Source organism: Urocampus carinirostris, chromosome 3, assembly GCF_059441175.1.
Source record: "Urocampus carinirostris isolate Australia breed hairy pipefish chromosome 3, RoL_Ucar_1.0, whole genome shotgun sequence".
NCBI lineage: Eukaryota > Metazoa > Chordata > Actinopteri > Syngnathiformes > Syngnathidae > Urocampus > Urocampus carinirostris.
The window spans coordinates 17,624,069-17,643,930 of record NC_142351.1 but is presented as its reverse complement, the minus strand read 5'-3'; the positions used below and the strand labels follow the sequence as shown (position 1 = coordinate 17,643,930).

The window sequence follows — 19,862 nt, the reverse complement described above, 5'->3', positions numbered from 1 at the left end:
TCAAAATTCTAGTGTTTAGCGGTGCCCGTGTAAATAGGTACCACAATACCTACATAAGCAATGTTCCAAAAAAATTGTTCTTAGTGTTAGCTTAGCATGCACTGAACCATCCTCATTGATGAACTGTATACTGCTATGACACACAATTGTCTCTACTTTTGAAAATATTATTATTTTGGTCAGTTTTCAAAAGTTTAGCTTGAATTTTACAACACTTTATGCGGTTGTATGCAAAATCGTAACCTCGTGATATATTGATGATATGGTGCAATTCTTTTCCTGGTAGCTACAGTTTTACTGTAACGTTTGCAAAGAATCTTTCCTTTGGTTTTTTGATTGCATCCATTTTATTTTGGAAGTCATAACCCTCTCCTGACATGTGTTGTGGCTCTATTTTTGTAACCAGCCTATTTTTGGGGGTGCTCAAATTCACCTCAAGCATCCACAAATATTTCAGATTTTTAAAAACTCTCTTTTCAAAATTTGATTTAAAAAACTTTAACAATTTTTTAAAAATGTGAATAACGCAGTGAAAGAAATATTCCAATGCATTGAAATCGTTCAGTCCATTTGATTCCTAATCCCGCTCCTCTTTCACTTGGTTAGTGTCACTTGAGGCATAGCAGAGGAGTCTGTAGAGGCTCTGGTGTATTACAGTGAGAGTATGTTATACACAACTATTTTACCACCCAATACCACGAATTTGTTATTGTCAACAGATTTGAGTCCTCATTTTAGCTGCATTGAATCAAATGCAACAATGACCAGCCTAGCTTATATGTTGTGTAAGTGTCAGCTGTATGGTCATCCTTCCACCTTCACTGTTAAAAAAAGCACCATGTTTAGGTGAGAGTCAATTTCCCTCCGTAACTATAAAGAAATACAAAATAATGGATATGGTTGTCAGAGCTACCCAGTGGATCAGTTTGATGTGTAACGTGATGTTCACAAGTGACACTACTTATAGATCTTAGATCACCTTAATTATATGAAAAATAATAAGAAGAAGAAGAAGCCAGACACTCTGGGTGCTCAGCACCCCCTTAAGCTCTAAACTTAAAATCGCCCCTGGTGTGAGACAGGTTTTAATCTCAGCAGTCGAGCTTTAAGTCAACTGAGGAAAGTGCTTTTAGGGGAAGGTGGTTGTTTTGCCATGTATTTTATATATGTTGTCATAAAATGTATTGCTTAAAAAAGCTGAACATCAGTCAACCCTCTCTCAAGTTTGGTTGCCTCCTTTGTATGTAACCTAATAGAATTGAAATCAACAGCACACTCTTCTGTTTGCTGCTGAGTAGTGCAAGACTGTTCTGCAACCTGCATTCTTTATGAATGACTTTGTGTGTATGTTTATTTAAACGTCATTTTTATTCCTTGGTAGTAGTGCTTTTGCTACAATCTGTAAATCTGCTTTTAAATCTACACACCTCACAAATGATATATCTATCTATGTATGTATGTATGTGTGTGTGTGTAGATTTGTGTGCATCCATTAACCGCTAGGGTCATAGGGACACCATTTCCTGTGGTGTGTCTTGGACAAACACAGCCTGGTGGCCCCCATCCCTCTCCAGGCCATTTCTAGTGTCTGGCGGGTTATTCCTTTATTTTATTCTCAACTTAAAGTGATTTAGGATCATTAAGAAAACTTTTATGGGAGTATCACTTCCCATTTGTGAACATTATACACACACACACACACACACACACTTCTCTATTAAGTATGTGTAAAAAATGGCAAACCAAGTTAAAATAGATCTTATGCTTTATTTTCCACTGTGCCTATATGCTTTTATCTTTTAGCAAAGCTGTTTAGATCGGAACACAATATGTAGGAGGAATTGAGTGTGAGGGGGAGTGCTGAAGAGTAACGTCATGCCCATTTCTGCACTTGTTTTTATCGAAGTGTAGCATAATAGTCATGAAAGATGGCCGCTTCAAGTACAGTGTGGAGTTTGCGTGTTCTCCCCGTGCCTGCGTGGGTTTCCTCCCACATTTCCAAAAACATGTGTGTCGGGTTAATTGGCTAGTCCAAATTGTCCCTAGGTGTGAATGAGTGAGTGAATTTGTCTGTCTCCATGTGCCCTGCAAGCAACCAGTTCAGGGTGTCCCCTGCCCACTACCTGAAGACAACAAGGATGGGCTCCAGCACCCCGCGACCCTACTGAGGATAAACGGTGCAGATAATGGATGAATGGATAGATGGATTAAATCAATTGGGGTTTTTTAACGATTTAAAAAAAAAATCACCTTTAAAAGGCGCTAAATCAGAATCCCCTTTATTATCATTGTGTTGCAAAAACTAAATTCGAGTCGCACTCCAGTTGGCTAAATATATACAAATATCAAATATGATAAATAGAAAAATATTAAGTAGTCACCTCTAATATAAAGTATCCACATCTAAAATAAAAAACGATACACAACCGGGATATTGCATTTATAACTGTTCCGCGTGTCCCATGTGTGGTTGTGGTTTAGTGTGATGATAGCTTTGGGCAAGATGCTACCTCTCAGTCTGTTTATTCGGGCCTTGTGGGATCTGTACCGTCGGCCCAATGATAACAGTTCGGTTAATGGAGTCTAAGGATTCCTTTAGGATGTGTTTAGATGAGGTAGTGTGAGCTGGCAATGTCCTCCAGGCTGGGTAGGTGGCAGCCAGTGATATTTTGGGCTGTTTTTATGATCTTCTGTAGGGCTTTGCTATTCTCTGCAGTACGTTAGAATGCTCTCTATTGTTGCAATGAAGAATATCACCAGCAGCTTCTCCTTCAGGTTGTACCTGCTGAGCACTCTCAGGAAATGAAGTCGCTGCTGGGCTTTCTGTAACACTCCTTCGGTGTTTGGACGACTTGTAGAGGTCCTCAGAGATCTGCACGCACCTTAATCAATACAAACTGTTACTTTAATCGATGATTAAAAGCGTCTGCAACTGATTGCAGAATCGATTCGTTGTGTCACATAATTTATGAGCCACCAAGAATGTTAAATCAATGCAAATTACATTGACGTTGGGAACTGTCATACCGCTGCGGTCCGCCAGAGGGCGTCAAGACAGTTTTTATGAAAAAAGCTATGTTAAATTTTCTATATACAGTCCTACATTTTGAACATTGCATCATTTACAAACAAAATTGACATAAAAGTTTCAACTTTGTCGTGTTTGTCTGTTTCATCATGAAACAAAGTTAACAATGTTCAAGGGAACAGACACAAATACAGAGAAAAACAATCAGAAAATAAGTATAAAATAAATAAAGTAAAAAAATATATAATAATAATGACATGTTTAACTCTAACCAAGGGCAAATTGAGCATATATCATTTTCATATTGGCAATGTATCAAATCCCAAATTTAACCCCTAACAACAAATTTGTTAACATTCTGAAAAGTGGGTTTGTTTACATTTTTGATTGTTTATTTATTTTGTGGATAAAAAATTTTACACAAATTAAAATGTATTGTTTTCCTTTTTTGTTTCGTATAAGTCCAAATGTAATGTGATCTGTGTATAAGGTGGTAGAAAAATAGAGTAGCTTACATATTTGCAAGTGTATAGCATACATTTCTAAGCATTTTTTAATTGTTTCATATCATAAAATATTTTTTGTGCACCTTCATCCATCTATCCAAAACTTTAATATTTGAATAAATAGGAGGGAGATTAGAAATCCGATTAATCGAAAAAAATAATCGACCATATTCATCGAATATGAAATTAACTGTTAGTTGCAGCACAACTTTAACAATCAAAATATAAATATCATCATGGAAGTTTATGTAAAGAGTGTACTCACTTGCTCTTGTTTTTATTTTGAAGGTCCTGAAATCTCCTGTTTTGTTTTGCAGTGAATGAGATCATCTGCAAGGACTTGACTGCTGTTCAAACTGGAGGCCAATCTTAAAGCACAAATCTCATCGCACGGAGCGGTTCAGTGTTGGACATTTGGGTTTTTTTGCACCTCGGCCAAACCTGGACATAGATGCCGCGATGCAGGTCATGCAAAAATGAGTAAACAAATTTAAAAAGTAACCGTGCCTTATGTTGACTTATGCCTGTTTACTAACCAAATATCCATTATATCAAAAGCGGTCGATCATCTCAGAAGTGCAGTTTTGTAAATACAGACGCTCCCCTACTTATGAACGAGACGATTGTTCGTGAGTTGAGTTTGTTCGTAAGTTGCTTCAGTGCTATATTTTGTATGTTTAAGGTTTATATAAGTATGTTTAAGGCTTGTATAAGTAACCTTTATTGTTTTGTACTGAAAAATAAACATTTAATAAAATAATATGCTCTATAAAGACAAATAAAGTGAAGTTTAACTTACTTGTGGAAGATGGGCTTCAAGAGTTAGGCTACTTCCTCCTCAGTGGTAGAAAGTGGCAAAAAACAAAGCGATCCAACCATTTTCTCAACCGCATCAATTTTCTTATTCCACTTTTATTTCAAATGAAACGGCTCGCCTCTTCTTTACACTTTAAACCAGCCACATTGAATGGATGCACGAGACGTTAAACTATAAGAATGTCAAAGTTCTTAGCACGCTGGAGATACAGTATAGAATGTTTACAAAGGAAATAGGAAGAGGAAGCCGAATTTCTTCTACGGGGTGGATGCTGAGTTACCTCTCGCAGCTCCACCACACGCCGGTAGCGGCTGAAAGAAGCACTACAGTACTGTCCTGTACTCGGAAAAAGGTGCACAATACAAAATCTAACTTAAAGCGATGTCTGGATATTTTTCGACATCCCCAAAAAAATGTTCGTGTCTACCGTTTTTCGTAACTCAAATGTTCGTAAGTAGGTGAGCGTTTGTAGTTACAGCCTTTACCAAATAAACTGAACCAAAAGAAGGAACTTCAGGTGCACTGTACGATGCATAATGCTCATGTGAAAGGTCTTCACACTTATGCTGCATTTGCTATTGCAATTTATGTTGTGATCTAAAATTCCAAATTGCTTGACAATCAGTACTTTGATACAATCTAAGTGACCTTTTGGAATTAAAGTGCATTCATGTTGTTTTTTGAAGCTTTTACCTGTGTGTATAAAATGTTACATTGAATTTTGTTTGCCAAAGTCTTGCCTATGCACTAGATTCTTGCAGCCATTTGTAAACAGTGCTCAATCTATCAGCTTTATTTTTGCACATGCTTTTAAGGCTGGACTCAAATAGTTTTCTGTGAAAAATATTTTTATATAAATGTTCTGAATTACCCTTTTTTGATATGAAATGCTTTTGTAAGAAAAAAAAGGACAATGGGAAAAAGAAGAGATATATTACAAAATCCAATCAGAGAAGACATTTTAGGAAACAGAATCTTCTATTTTGTTATACAGTATTGCATTGATAGGAATGATATTTGCCAATGAGCCAATGCAGCAGAATTACAGTTGTCTTATAATGAATGTACCGTAATCACCGTCTTTTTGTGTAAATATAACCCTCAAAGTGCGATTTTATGAAGTACTTGTAGTTTGTTGTATTGTGTAATTTCTTCTGTGTTAATATAATGTGCCATAGCGTTCATTTTAATTTTGTGTGTGTTTTGTTTTCTTTGTTTTTTTTGCTTCGTAACCAAAAAAAACTAAAAGGAACGAAGCTTCCTTTGTATTTGGAATCTTGTGTTTTTGTTCAGCTGTTTAATTTCAGTTAGATTTGATGATGCGGTATTCCCTGTTGGAATTAAAGTCTCGCTGTTTTTGTTAGTCTGTTTGTTTTGTATGAAACGGGCAATTAAATATATCATTTCATGATTCTGATTATTTCATCTATGTCCTCCAGAAACTGGGATAATGAAGGAGTCTGAAAGTTGAGTTTAAGACATACAAGAAATTATTGCAGATATGATAATGTGTTGCATTTTACCTGGAAGAAACAACATATTAGTCTTCAGAATATTCAGACAAGTTTTATTAAAACCATTTAAAATCGATTAAATAATGTATTGTAGGGGTCTCAAACTCAAATTACTGCTGGAGCTCGGGTCTGGTTGTGGTTGGGCCAAATGTTTGTTGTTGTTTGATTCAAAAGTTATGCTAAAAACATTCCCCTGTTCTCGGATATCATTTTTTAAACATCTCTACCCAGAATAGGAACCAAAAAAGGAAAAAAAAAACAAGAATGGGTGATATGAAAATAAATAAATCAGAAATAAATGAAACCATTATCTGCTTGGGCTGTGTTTAAAAGGAAATTGTGTATTTTTCATTGCCTCTTAGTGGTAAAAATAATAACTTATTAAAAAGAGCAAAAATACATGATCATATATCATGTAAATTTGCACTCTCTTGTAGGTGACATAACATGAGCCTCACCTAGAGGGAGCTGACATAATTGTCCAACATCTTGCCCCTCCAAAAAAAAATGATAACCCTGGCGAAAAGGCTGGGCAACAAAATTTGAAAAATCGTGCTTTTGGTCCCTTTGAGCCTCCATAATTTGTATTCTCTTTTGTGCTTTGGAGCACTCGTTTTTCACAATACAGAGACACCTAGTGTTGATATAATACACCCTGTCCCTTTGATGACATCAATGATAATAATTGTAACGAGTTTTTATGATTACTTGGAGTCCTCGTAGTGTGTATTCTTGTTTTTTGTTGCATATCAGAATGTAGTGACATCTAGTGGTCAAATCTTACACACTGTTCCTTTTACTTTCATATTAAGGAGTGGGCCTCAAACTAATCCTGAGGACAGCAGTTGGCCCCCAGGCTGCGAGTTTGATAACCCTGATTTATGGTATGTGCAACACTGAGGTTGATTAAAAAAAATCGCAGTGGAAACAACACAACTTAAATGTGAACCTTGCCCAGTTTTTGTTTTCTTTTACAATTGAGATTAACATGTTACTCCAATTCTGATCTTTGAGGATCAGAGCCCTGCAGATTTAACATGTTTATGTCCTCAAACACATCTGATTCCTTTTACCAACTGGGCATTGAGCTCTGCAGGACCCTAATAGCGATCCGGGTCATTTGACTCTGTGGGTTGAAAGTTGGAATCTATAAAAGGGCCAGGAACTTCTGGCTAACAAGCAATATATGGCTCATTTCATGAGTACATAACGCTCGTAGATAAAATACTGCTTATAAAAAAAATCCTTGTGGCACATTCCAATTCTGATATGCATGCATCAGTCTACTTTGAGCCTAACTACAGCAGTGCTAAAATTAAAACACTTTTTATCCAGTATATAAAAGACACACCCATGCCTACAGTCAAGGTGTCACACAAACAGACCCCATTTTGGCTGTAAATAATCCTTTATATAGAAACTCATTAAATAATGTAGTTTAACTTTTGAGACACTTTTTGATTAAATCCCACAAAATAAAAAGTACCCCCCCAAACGATAGCTTAGCGCACAGAACAATTTGATTAGGTAAGCGGTAGGGGTGGGCAGAGCTATGAACACGCAACACACTCCCCGCTCTCTCACAAACGCCCACTGCACTGAAGGAATGTAAATCCTTAAACTTTTTGTTTGCAGTTTTTGTGACATTTTTACAAAAGAACACTGCTTGCACTTTGTTCTGCAACCATTATGTACGAAATAAAAGTAAGGTCAAAATGAGTCTCGGTGATCTTAAGTAACTGTGGGAGACAAGTTTAAAGTGGTATATTTGTTGACATGGAACACAGGCTCAGGCATTATTATTTTGGTAAATTGTGTCTTAAAACAATAAGGTATGGCCCTCTCAACAACAACAAATTAAAATATTTTACTATAATTGCTCTTTGGGCAAAAAAGGTTCCCAACCCTTGATCTATATCATTCAAGATTTTTTGAATGGACGGATGGGTGAATGCCTGTTCAGACCCAGCCAAACATTTTATCAGAGCCTGAAATGACAGCAAGGATTGTTGAGGTGGGTGGGATGTGTTGCTTAGACTGTGGGGCAACTGTTGCTATGGAAACGGCCTGTTTGGTACCGTCTTTGTGAATGAAGCTTGTGTTCAAATAGTCTTTGGTCAATGACGTCAGGACCAATGAAAAGTCTCGCCCGATATATGACCTGTCTTTGGAATTCTCTTACACACACGTCCTACCGTGACTCATGTGCCATTTCAGCACTCAACGTCTTACTGGCACTTACAGAAAACACATAAATGGAATAAATGATGAACGTAGTTTTTCATTCATCCAGCTTTCAAAAGTCAAAATATTCCAAAACCGACGGAGGAGCCATCAAACCAAGGTGTGTACTTTCATTCATCCATTTTCTGCATCGCTTATCCACTGTAGGGTCGCGGGGGTGCTGGAGCCTATCCTAGCTGTCTTTGGGCAATGAGCAGGGGACACAGAGATAACCACTTACACTCTCACTCATACCTAGTGACGGTTTGGATCGGCCAATTAACCTGACATGCATGTTTTTGGAATGTGGGAGGAAACCGGAGTACCTGGAGGAAACCCACGCAAGCACGGGGAGAACATGCAAACTCTGCACAGGAAGGCTGGTAGCTGAACTCAGAACTGTACCGCAAACACGCTAACAACTCAGCCACCCAGTGTGTACTCAATTTTGCAATATTAAGATTCAACTTTACCAGACACTCAGAATAAGGCAAGAAGACATCAATTGATTTTGAACTTGCAAGAGGACCGAGGAGAGACATTTTCAGATCCTCTTCCTTCCTGAAAACCTTCCATGAGCCTTTTTTTATTAAATCTTCAAGGTTACCAAAAACAGATTAGCCCTAAAGGGTGTGGATATCAAAGAACAGCAACATGATTGGCTGATAGCGATAATGATGCAATAGTCAAAACAACGAACAACAGTGAGTCCAAATGAGGTAACTGGCAACCCATGAAATCTTCTTTTTCAATTGCCCAATAGTAACAAATGTATCATGCATTTATTGCATTATAGTAGCAATGAAATTGGATTCATTTATTAATTTCCAGCCACACACCGAAATACATTAGGTAATAGTAGAGCTCCAGCAGCTCTGCCGTCCCTTTTCCTATTATCTATAATTAATAGTTTACTGAGAACTCTTTAAGAAAAGGTGCACCTCTACAATTTGTGACTTTTTATTTGCAACGCGGACAAAAATAAATGTTGAAGTTTTCCAGTGTTTTATACAAAAGGCTGATGTTCAAAATCATATAATTTTGAATTTTCAAAACTATAGCAGCCTGAAGTAACATTTACTGACCAAACCTTTTAGAATGTATTCATTTTGATCCATTGTTCCTCTGAGCAGAGAGCATAGGTATGTCTTGGTATTGGTGGGGAATCTTCTGGCATATTTTATATATATATATATATATATATATATATATATATATAATATTGGTTTGGGCAAAATGATGATTGCATGATATTGGCAGGCACATAGCGCTTTTGTCAGAACCAGAACAGATACAGGACCCAATTGCGTGACGTTCTCACACAAGCTCTTTATTTTACGGGAAATGGGGAGTCAGGCGCCCGCTTTGAGACTGGGAGGTCGGTGGTTCACGCCCCGGCCGAGTCATTCCTAAGACTTAAAAAGTGGTCGGCGGCGCCCTCTGTTGGCTGCGGCTGCATCGGCTCGCTACAACGGGTCAGGTGCAATCGACATTTCGTTCTGTGTACATTGTTACACAGAATGACAATACAAGGAAATTATTATTATTATTATTATTATTATGTACGTTAGGAAGCCGGTCTGGCATGGAAGGACAGGACGCCAGAGATTGATAACGGATCAGGGTAACGAAAATAAACAGGAGAAACTAGACGGGAACCAAAACTGGAGAAACTAACCAACAGGACAAGTATAGACGGAAAACAAAACTGGAACCCAAAATTAAATAGTACAACGAAAAAGGGGAACAATACCGGACTACAGATATCACAGGAAAACAGGACAGAACCTACGTCTTGTGGGACAGAAGTTTGTTGACGGGCCGAGACTGAAGCCAGAGAGCGCTGAGCTTTACATACACAGAAAGCCAATCTCTAAATGAGCCGCAGCTGCGCCACACGGGCGGGGCCAATTGGGCACCACGGCAACCGTGACACACACGGACGTGGCCAAGTGGGCGCCTGGCAGCCATGACACACACGGGCGCAGCCAATTGGGGGCCTGGATTGATTTAATGCAATTGGGTGGATAAAACAATGATTGCTCAATATTGGTGTTTCTTGAAAAACTGATCCAATGACGTCCGCTTTTGCCGACTTTTGACAATTAGTTGGAAACGTAACATAGCCCGACGATTACTCTATTCTTTTACATCCATTGTATTATCATTATTGAGAGTTCGCGTGTCAAATGATTTCTTGTAAATATCATGTTTATGGTTTATACTGGCTGAATACAAATAAATACAAACACATTTTCCTGGTAAATTGCCCCCCCACAAATTCCAAGACTTCATGGAATTTTTCTAAAATGCCTTTAATTTAGGCTGATTGAATGATAGTTGCGTCCTCCTCTTTGCCATCTTGCCGGTACCTCTCCTCCTCCTTGTCTCCTCCTTGTCTGAACTGTGACAGTGACACAAAGAGCATGCTCGGAGCAAGCACGCCAGGATTGCCAGGCAGCTTTTAAGCGATAGCCAGTTTATCACATTCGGGAAACTCTGGGTGCGCCGTGTACTGTACTTTATTTTTTACTTCTTATCCTGAAACCCCTTCGTAACTAGAAGTAATATTTTTCCGTTCAGGTACTTTGTCACTTAAACTTTCATATGGAGACATTCGTAAGTAGAGGTCCCCCTGAGTGCTGCGTGGCAAGATAAAAGCGGGAGTGCCACTCCAAATGTGATATATTCAAATATTCAAACTCAATGTCTTTGCCTTTCTGTGATTTTATTTCCTCGTCTGTGTTGCACTCAGATGTTTTGGGAGTCATGTCCGTCGTCACGAAAGACCTAAAACGTTGAACAAGTTTAGAAGACAAATTCGATCTATGTCTACGTGTTCCTTTAAAATAAAAACTACTCAAAAGTGTATGTTTGGTGAACTAAGTCTCCAAAATACACAAATGGAAATGTCAATCACTGTCTACCTACTGGAGTCAGTGTCTGCTGTATATTGTGACAGTAGGGAGAGTCAATGCGCCTTTAAGAGAACCACAGGACACTAATTACCTGAAAGTACGTGACGAAAATTCACTCAGTGCACAACTCAATCCAGAGATGCAAACGGGACGTAAACAGTTGAGGGATTAACCTGTTCTGGTGCTTGCAAAAAATAGAAATAATTTCCAAGTCAAGTCAGGTCATGTTTATTTGCATGGCCCTTAATCACAAAGAGTCTCAAAGGGCTGCACAGATCAAAGACTATTGCAAACTGTTATAACAGACATTGCTTATTGCTGAAAAAAATACTATCGAGTTAATGGTTGGTTGCCTCAGATTGAGAAAGAAAATAATGACAAAAACAAACAGGATTTCGATTAAATCCTCTGATCCTGCAGCTGAGAGGCCGTGCTGCTTTAGTAAGCACAAAAAAGGAGCTCACATCACAGTTTACAGTAGAGCGACTCGTCAAACAGACAACCCATGTTTGCATTACACTGTGTAGCAATTGCAATTCCATTTAAAATAGCATCGCCTCTGTTGCCATAGTGACCCCAGCTTGCAGTATTGGAGGTGTTTATCACATTACCACCTCTATTAATGTTACTTTTGCTTCTGTGCCGTCATTTTTTTCTGAAGATGCAGTGGAAAGTTACCATGCCATTGCTCATCTTCTTGATTTATTGAAGGGATGACATATATGCTATCCTTTTTATATTAAAAAGTGGTAGATTTTATCATGCACTCTAATTTTACCCATAAACACAGTCTCCAGAATATATACAAATTAAATACATGTTTGTGTAGGAGCAGAGTGAGTTTATGTTTTTTGTCTCTTTTTTTCTATTTGTTGGACCCGGAAGTGCGTGATATATTTTGCACATTGACAGGCGTTATTTTTTTAACGATTATTATTATTTCTGATTTTTTGTTTTTTATTGAACATTGCACATACAAACTAAATTGGCAGGGAAATGTCAACATTTCCAATAGAACATAAGGTGCTGAAAAATGCTGGTCTACTCCCAAGAGCCAAGAAGAGATCTGCAGGTTCGAGAGCGTTCTCCATTCGGGCCCCTGTGCTGTTGAATGCTTTAGGTCATTGTTATTGCAACATCTGGTGCAGCCTGGTCATCCAAGAAGGGGGATTACCTAATGCGGTCTCTTCTCGAGGTTTCTTCATTTTGCTCATTTTCAGTTTTTTGAGTTTTTCCTTGCCCTCATGTAGGTTTTAGATCAGTGGATGGTGTAATAATAGTCTCTAGTAGTCTGTACAGCCCTTTGCGACTTCTTGTGATTAATGGCTATACAAATAACTAGATTCCACTATTTTAGATTCAAGATTTGTTTAAATTTGAAAAAGCAGTAAAAAAATGAAAGTGAAGGGTGATTTCATACTTGTTCCTGGGTTTTTGGTCAGTGTAGCATAAACATGTTAAGAGTAAGAAAAGTTCTGTTTCAAATACAGTCCAAACGCCAACCCAAACCCCAAAAAAGAAGACGATTAGTACTTCAGCGATGAGCTGACTGAGGCTGGGATCAATCCTTTAAGCCAGAAGATGGCAGCAGAGAGAAACAACATTTCAAGTTGTGGACACCATCTTTGAAAAACTTATAAGCCTTTTAATTTTTTTGCAGCTCCAGACATTTTTTTTTTGCGTCAAATATAGCTACACATTTTGGGTTGGCGACCGAAGAGTAAATGCTTCCCTAATGTCCACTCAATGGCTGCAGCATGGGTAAAGTGGATCGTGTCCTTAATTCAGTTGTGCAATAAAGCGGCAATATCATTTGTAAAATTATAATTTGACAGGATGAAAGTTGTTTATATAAAAAAAAGTGTATTAAGTACAGTACTTCTATTTGTTAAACAAATAGTTAAGCCCATGAATTTGGGTTTGCTATTTGGTATGAAATGATCTGCATTTATATAGCGCTTTTCAAGTCAATGACTTCCCAAAGCGCTTTACAATGTGCTCCACATTTCCCAATAGCGGCCTTGCAGCCATGTAAGGCGCTGACCTGCTTATTGGGGGTATTAGGGGTTCAGTGTCTTACCCAAGGACACTTCGACATGTAACACGGACGAGCCGGGATTTGAAGTGGGATCCCTTGATCCCAAGACGAGCGCTCTACCTCCTGAGCTACTGCCGCCCAATGCAAAATAGAGTAGTGGAATATTTGAGTAATAAAAAACAATAAAAAAGGTTTTTACTTCACTTAGACTATTGTGGGCTCTTTTTGGAACACAACCCCCAAGAAAAACGAGGGATTACTGTGGTGGAATGTTTGATGCGATGCGGCCCCACTTTTCCTTAAAGCCAACTCCGGTGGCACCCTGAGTAAATTGAGTCGGAAACCATTACTCTAAGCAACTGGCTGTACCAAATTGGCTTGGGCTCTTAAAGTTTAAAGTGTTGTCTTATTCAGGGACTCTAGTGATGGCTTCTCATCAGCTATAAGAGGCCTCTCAAAGACATCCTGCCATTTTCCGCGCCGCTTATCCTCTCCAGGGTCTTGGAGCCCATCCAAGCTATCTTCAGGCGCTGGGCAGGAGACACCTTGAACTGGTTGCCAGCCAGGCGCAGGGCACACAGAGACAGAGAACTCACTCGCCCATTCACATCTAGGGAGAATTTTGACCAGACCTTAACCTGCCATGCATGTTTTTGGAATGAAACCAGAGAGCCCGGAGGAAACGCACGCAAGCAGGGGGGAAAATCATGCAAACTCCGCATGGGGAGGGCGCAGTAGCGGGAATTGAACCCTGAACCTCTGCTCTGTGTGGCTGTGTGCTACCCAGCTGCCTCTCAAAAACAGAAAACAACTGCCGCCCACTACAAGTAACAATTCTGTGGTCCCCACCGACGCTGAAGTTAAAGTTCTTGAGTCAAATAATTGTTTCTACTTGCAGATTTACTACTGACTGGAAGGGGAATGTGCGAATATATTCGAAAGGCAGTTTTGTTGGTTCCGTATGGCGCTGCCATACGAGCATACACAACTGTTCAAACTACAGCCAGACCTCAAATGGAATCTCTGATTTTCAAAAGTTTGTTTTTAGTAGGGAGTCGTTATGAAGTGTTTGAAGTGCTTTAAATTCAGGGTTCGGACACCTTTTTCATGGCCAAATTCATGCACTTATTGAGGACTTTCAAAGCCAAATTTCCAAATTCTCGAGCACCATTAAAAGAAAAAAAACAACTGGTGTGAACAATGTATTTTGCAAAGCCACAACTATGTGTGATTTACATATGCGCTTTTTAGTCTTGCGTGTGCATTTATCTAGTCGTGATATTTAGAGCTTGTCTAAATTGCAAATATTTTTGTTTTTTTGGACAAATCTCTCCCCATGTAGGTGTCGGGTAAAAATGGCATTAATATGTAGCTTATATAAACAGTTGCAAAAAGTCCTTCCCATTTGAATTTACAACTGGGAAACTAAATTTTTAGCACGGTCCATCATAAATGTTCATAATTTATACGTAATCCTTGCACTAATACACATTTCATTGTGCCCTGTTTAGGTGTAACATGCACAAGTCCTCTTGAGCACGAACCATAGCGACACTTCATTGGGCATAGCCAAGGCGTGTCCAAAGTCCGGCCCGGGAGCCAGTTACGGCCTGTGATCAAAATATCACTGGCCCGCGACCTCGATCATAAAATTAATATGTGACCTGCCAGTATTGTTGACCCCAATATAAAATAAATCTGCACATAAAATGTTCACCCTTTGGCCACCTTGCCCTTGGCTTTCTGTGAGAATCTTAGCCCACCCCATTTCCGGCATAAAAAAAGAAAGTTGACTGAGGGCCGCCGACAAGTGGAAATTAAAATATTTTTCACAGGAATTTGAAACAACTGTGTCTGCCTAATTTGCAAAGAGACTTGTTGCTTTTAGATGATATAATGTAAAGAGGCACTGCCAGACAAAATATACCGACTACAACTAGCTTACTGGGAACAATCGCTATGAAAATGTGAAGTAACTGGACACAGCAGCACTTTTTCGCAAGACCCTGCGAGTCAAATAAAAATGCTACAAAGGCGAGCTACAAAGGCGAGCTACAAAGGCGAGCTACAAGGTTGCGACGCTGATCACCAAGCACTGCAAACCTTTCACAGTGGGTGAATTTATTAAAGACTGTTCAAGGAATGAAAGGCAATATAGTGGGCCCTCACGCATTTTCAGCTTACCAAATCTGGCCCACTTTCCAAAAAGTTTGGACACCCCTGGCATAGCCCTACGAACTAATGCCAGCTGCAGTTAATCACGAGGGGAAGAAGAAATGCAATGGCAAAACAAAGCCACCAGAGAGCAGTGTCAACACAATTGTTTGGCTGACTTGTTGAGAAAAATGGCAAAAAGGACAAGCATTTACGACCACTTCACCCAAAATTCAAACCTTTTTCAAACCTTGAAAACATCGCATTAAAATTAAAGCATTTTCAAGGACTTTGAGTACCCGTACAAACCCTGCAAATTGTAACAAAAGCTGAGTTTGTCCATTTAGTCTCAACCCTAAGGGGGTCAAAAGTGAGCTGTTTTGCTTCACTGCTCATGTAAACCAAATGACAAAGCTGCAATTGACAGCTGCAGAGTCGTTTCAGAGCAGCAAAAAAGTGGCATCTGTGGTTTCATGTGGGAAATTAGATTTCCACGCGAACCTCATCCATTGGGCACACCAAGAACACGTCTTATCTGATGGCAACTAGTTCTTTGTCATATTTATTTTCTTCATGTTCAGTTTGCGGGATGTGTTGGAGAGAGAGTCCACAATCGAAAAAACTATGTTTTTAGAGACACTTTTGTCATGGACCCACTCGGGGTGCTACAGAAGCACATCACAGAAACACATATTACTGCAGTAACTGTCTTTATTCGGACAGGGTTCTGTCCACGGGATTTCAGGGGGCTAGTCAACAATCGTGGTCCAAGATGCAGACGAAGGGTTGGTGGTCTGCTATACTCTAGAGTACTACTAGAGTTAAACTGGTGGTACTTGTGATCTGGAGGGCTAGTAAGGGTTCAGTGCACGAGGATAACATCAAGGCTGCAACAAGAGGGTTTAGGATGTGACAAGGAAGGCAACAAGCTAGCACAGAGCCAAGGGGGCAGTTCTTAAATCAGTGAAGAGGGAGAGTCGGGGTAATCAGGATAATTGACCACAGCTGTGAGGTGGAAAACTGAACCAGGAGGTGATTGAAATACAGTAAGGTCGGAAAACAGGGAGGAGAAAGAGAGGGAGAGGAAGGCAGAGCCTACAAAGACACCAAACCAGAGTGCAGGAACATGACAACTGTCTCCACCAAACTGCACCTTTTTCTCAACTTTTTCCCACGCTTTTCACATTTTGGGGGTACCCATAGCAGCAATTATTACCACTAGGAGGAGCTAAATAATACACAATGTCCCTTTGAGTAATAAAAACATTGTACTGTATTTCAGCAGTTAAGATACAGAGCAAAGGTGTTCAAAATGTTTAATCTAAGAGTTACTCACAAAACCTTTGAAGGACATACTGTTTATTTATACATGTATTCATCTATTAATTTATTTTTCTATGTACGTATTTATTTAGTAATTTTTCTGTATTAAAATCCATAATTTTGTTTGAATTTTTAACACATACCCAATTCACATTCTACTGGTTAGTCGAAATAAATTGTTGACTTGTTTTCCAAAATTTGAATAGATATTTATAATTTTGAGATATCGAACAAAAAATTGCATTCTTCAGAACTCATTTTTAAGAGGGAGTAAAGATTTCGGTACATGCTGCAGGCCACTCAAAATGTTTGGACGGCCGAAATTGGTCGTTGAGCCCTTAGTTTTGAAAAACCTGCTTTGTAGAATGTATTAGTTGTCTCCTACTGTAAATGTGTTCTATAGAATAACAGTAAAATTATATTATATTTCTATTAATCCTGTACCACCAAATAGTACATTTCTCAGGTACTGAAGAATATCACAGATATATAAATCATGTCTATAGCCAGAGCAAGCCCAAGGCAAAAGCGGCTGCTTATGGCCCCACAACCACTAGGGGGCCTCCAGGAGTGGTTAACTTTTTTGGTGTCCCCATTGTCACTTTCTGTGTCTATTTGAAAAAAACTTCTACAGAAAAACTACAAAACTAAATATCAAATATATTGGGCGTGTTATGAAGAACTGTAATTCGTTACAGTTACTCATTACCTAATTTAAAAAGTAATGCCATTACCTCACAGATTACTGACACCCATAGCGCGTTACTCTCAAGGTACTGTATTAACATATTACAGTACATTTTTATTAGAAAAGTAATTGTGTTCCTTTGTTATGTTGTAGTTCAAACACGACCGGGCACCAAAAACCTCAAAAAGGCTGCGCAAAAAATTTAGTAAAATTGGGCCATTTTGTCACTTTGCGTCCCCATAGTCAGTATTTACAGTATTACATTGGCACAATAACTCATTAACATTACAATTTTTCGAAAATAAAACAGTGGATACAAGTAGGCCCACATCAAGAGGCAATGGTTTGATGACTTATATGCATGTTCTGTTTTATGAGTATAAATGAGATCCTGTCAAACTGCCCTCATTAAGCATGTACTAAAACTCCATATTGTCTTTGAGAAAGAAGTGTGAAAGTGTGAACCATCTGTCACCAAAGCTTCTTGTTTTTGCGCCAAAACTGCACATTTACAAGCAGCCAACTGGTGTCGGTAGGCTCGTACGTGGACAAATTAGCTCTTTTCCACCAGTATCTCACCAATAACTGAATGCTGATGTGAATATTCACACACTAGATGCACAGTCTTCTCCTGGATGCTCGTCTCCACACTGAATAAATCAAGCAGGGAGGCTTCCTGTGCAGTCAAAGGTGGGAATGGCGGAATTTGAAATAGCTTCTTCATGAATAATAGCAGCTGGCAACATTGTTTTTGTAAAGCATGTCTAATAATACTCATCGTGGAAGCCATGTCACAGCGAAGCAGACCTTATTAAAAAGACACACTGCAGAGAAGCGCTCCGCTGTTTTGTGATCAGCAGTCCTACCGATCTCAGATTCACTGCAGTTCATTAGGAGTCAGGAAGAGAACTAAAAGAATCACAGTGGGAGGGGCTGGTACTGTAATCCAGTTATTTTTTCTGTTTAATTTCAGTGTTTCAGCAATCACCAAGATATTGGCCCCCGAGTGAATAAACAAAACAGTACTAATTGAGTATTGAATCAATTTAATCCCTCTGGCAAACAATGGCCACCTAAAGCAGAGTTACTTATCCCTTCGCTGACTTCAAATTCAGAACCAATCGTATAAACATGCATTCCAGTGTGCTGTGAATCACACAAATTGCACCTGCGCGTAAACTGAATGCGGTGTCCTCCATTTTGACATAGCAACAACACAGTAACCATAGAAACCAACCTAAAAGCAACGATAATCATTTTCTTTTTATAACGAAACTGCGATTTCTCACTTGGAGTAACTCAAGGTTTTTTTACTTTTTTGCATGTGAAGACAGTGTTTATTTGCGACCGCTAAGAGAAAAATGTACACGCTAAATTTGTTGCGTATGGCAACGATAAGGCGTGGATCCTGTGAAATAAGCAGTTGCGTTACATCTCGAGTGGGACGCAAGCATTCAAAGTGATGCTTTTTATACTATGGACAAACACCCATGTGAACACTGGTTCTGTGTCAAAGAGTCATTAGTAGAAGCCAAAACTGAACAAATATCTCTGTGTGTGTCACAAGTTAAGCTGCAAAGACTGAGATCAGAGGTATCCTTTGGTTTTTAAGTAAGAGGGCTTTCCTTCGCCCTGAGGAAATGCAGCATTTGAGCAGAAGTAGCTAACAAGGAGCAGCCATAAACATCCCAAAAAGAGGGATAAAAAGTTGTTATATTTCCAAAGGGTTCTTTCGTCAAAACACATCTTGATATGAGCGAATGAGACGTAATCTGTGCTAGCGCTACACACAACCTTTTACCCAAGACCTGGCCAAGCCTGCACATAAGAACACATAAGATAATTATGCTCGGTTACTATGTCCTTTTCCTACCCTCTTATTTTACTATATTACATAAGTAACAAGTGACGCTTTCTTGTGTCCCGTTTCATCTGGAGGGACGAAAGCATGACCGACTTGGGTGCCGAGGTCCTTAACTTGTTTGGGTGTTGGGGCATTTGGGTAGGCCATGGTCAATTTTTTTTGTGTTTTTTGGTACTTTTTCCTTTTCTTAGTTAGTAAGTAATTAGTTAGCTAGCTAGCTAGCTAGCTAGCTAGCTAGACAGACATAGGAAGTGTGTAAAACCCTAAAATGAGCATTTTTTTTCAGCTGTCTGACATAAACCAGCCATCCATTATCTGCACCGCTTATCCTCAATAAGGTTGCGGGGTGCTGGAGCCAAGCCCAGCTATCTTAAGGCAGCGGGCAGGGGACACCCTGAGCTGGTTGCCAGCCAGTCGCAGGGCACACAGAGACAGACAACTAGCTCGCTCATTCACATCTAGGGACAATTTGAACCGGCCAGTTAACCTGACATGCAAGTTTTTGGAATCTGGGGGGAAAGCTGAGTGCCCATAGGAAACCCATGCAAGCACCGGGAGAACATGCAAACTCCACACAGGAAGGTTTGATCCCATGACCTCAGAACTGTGCTGCATATGCTATAACCACTGCGCTCAGCAGTATATTGTTTTTCTATTTAAAAAACCTATACACAAATGCATCAAGGGAAAAAGGAAATAGTTTTGTAAAGCATAACTGATAAGTTTATAGTTTTGTAGACACTCAAAATGAGGTGGGAAGACATGAGTTTTGACCATTTAGAAACACAA

General features: G+C 39.2%; 1 protein-coding gene across 3 annotated transcripts in view; it reads left to right on the top strand.

Annotated features, from left to right (window-relative positions):
* The window catches only part of nfatc2a (nuclear factor of activated T cells 2a), a 51,544-nt gene extending 45,830 nt beyond the window's left edge, over window positions 1–5,714 (top strand). For all 3 annotated transcript variants that reach the window (XM_088330903.1, XM_088330902.1, XM_088330901.1), the window contains exon 10: window positions 3,852–5,714. In XM_088330903.1, the coding sequence (XP_088187029.1) occupies window positions 3,852–3,907 (56 nt within the window). In that variant the 3' untranslated portion in view covers window positions 3,908–5,714. The remainder of the gene's footprint in view (window positions 1–3,851) is intronic.
* The last annotated feature ends 14,148 nt before the right edge of the window (window positions 5,715–19,862 follow it).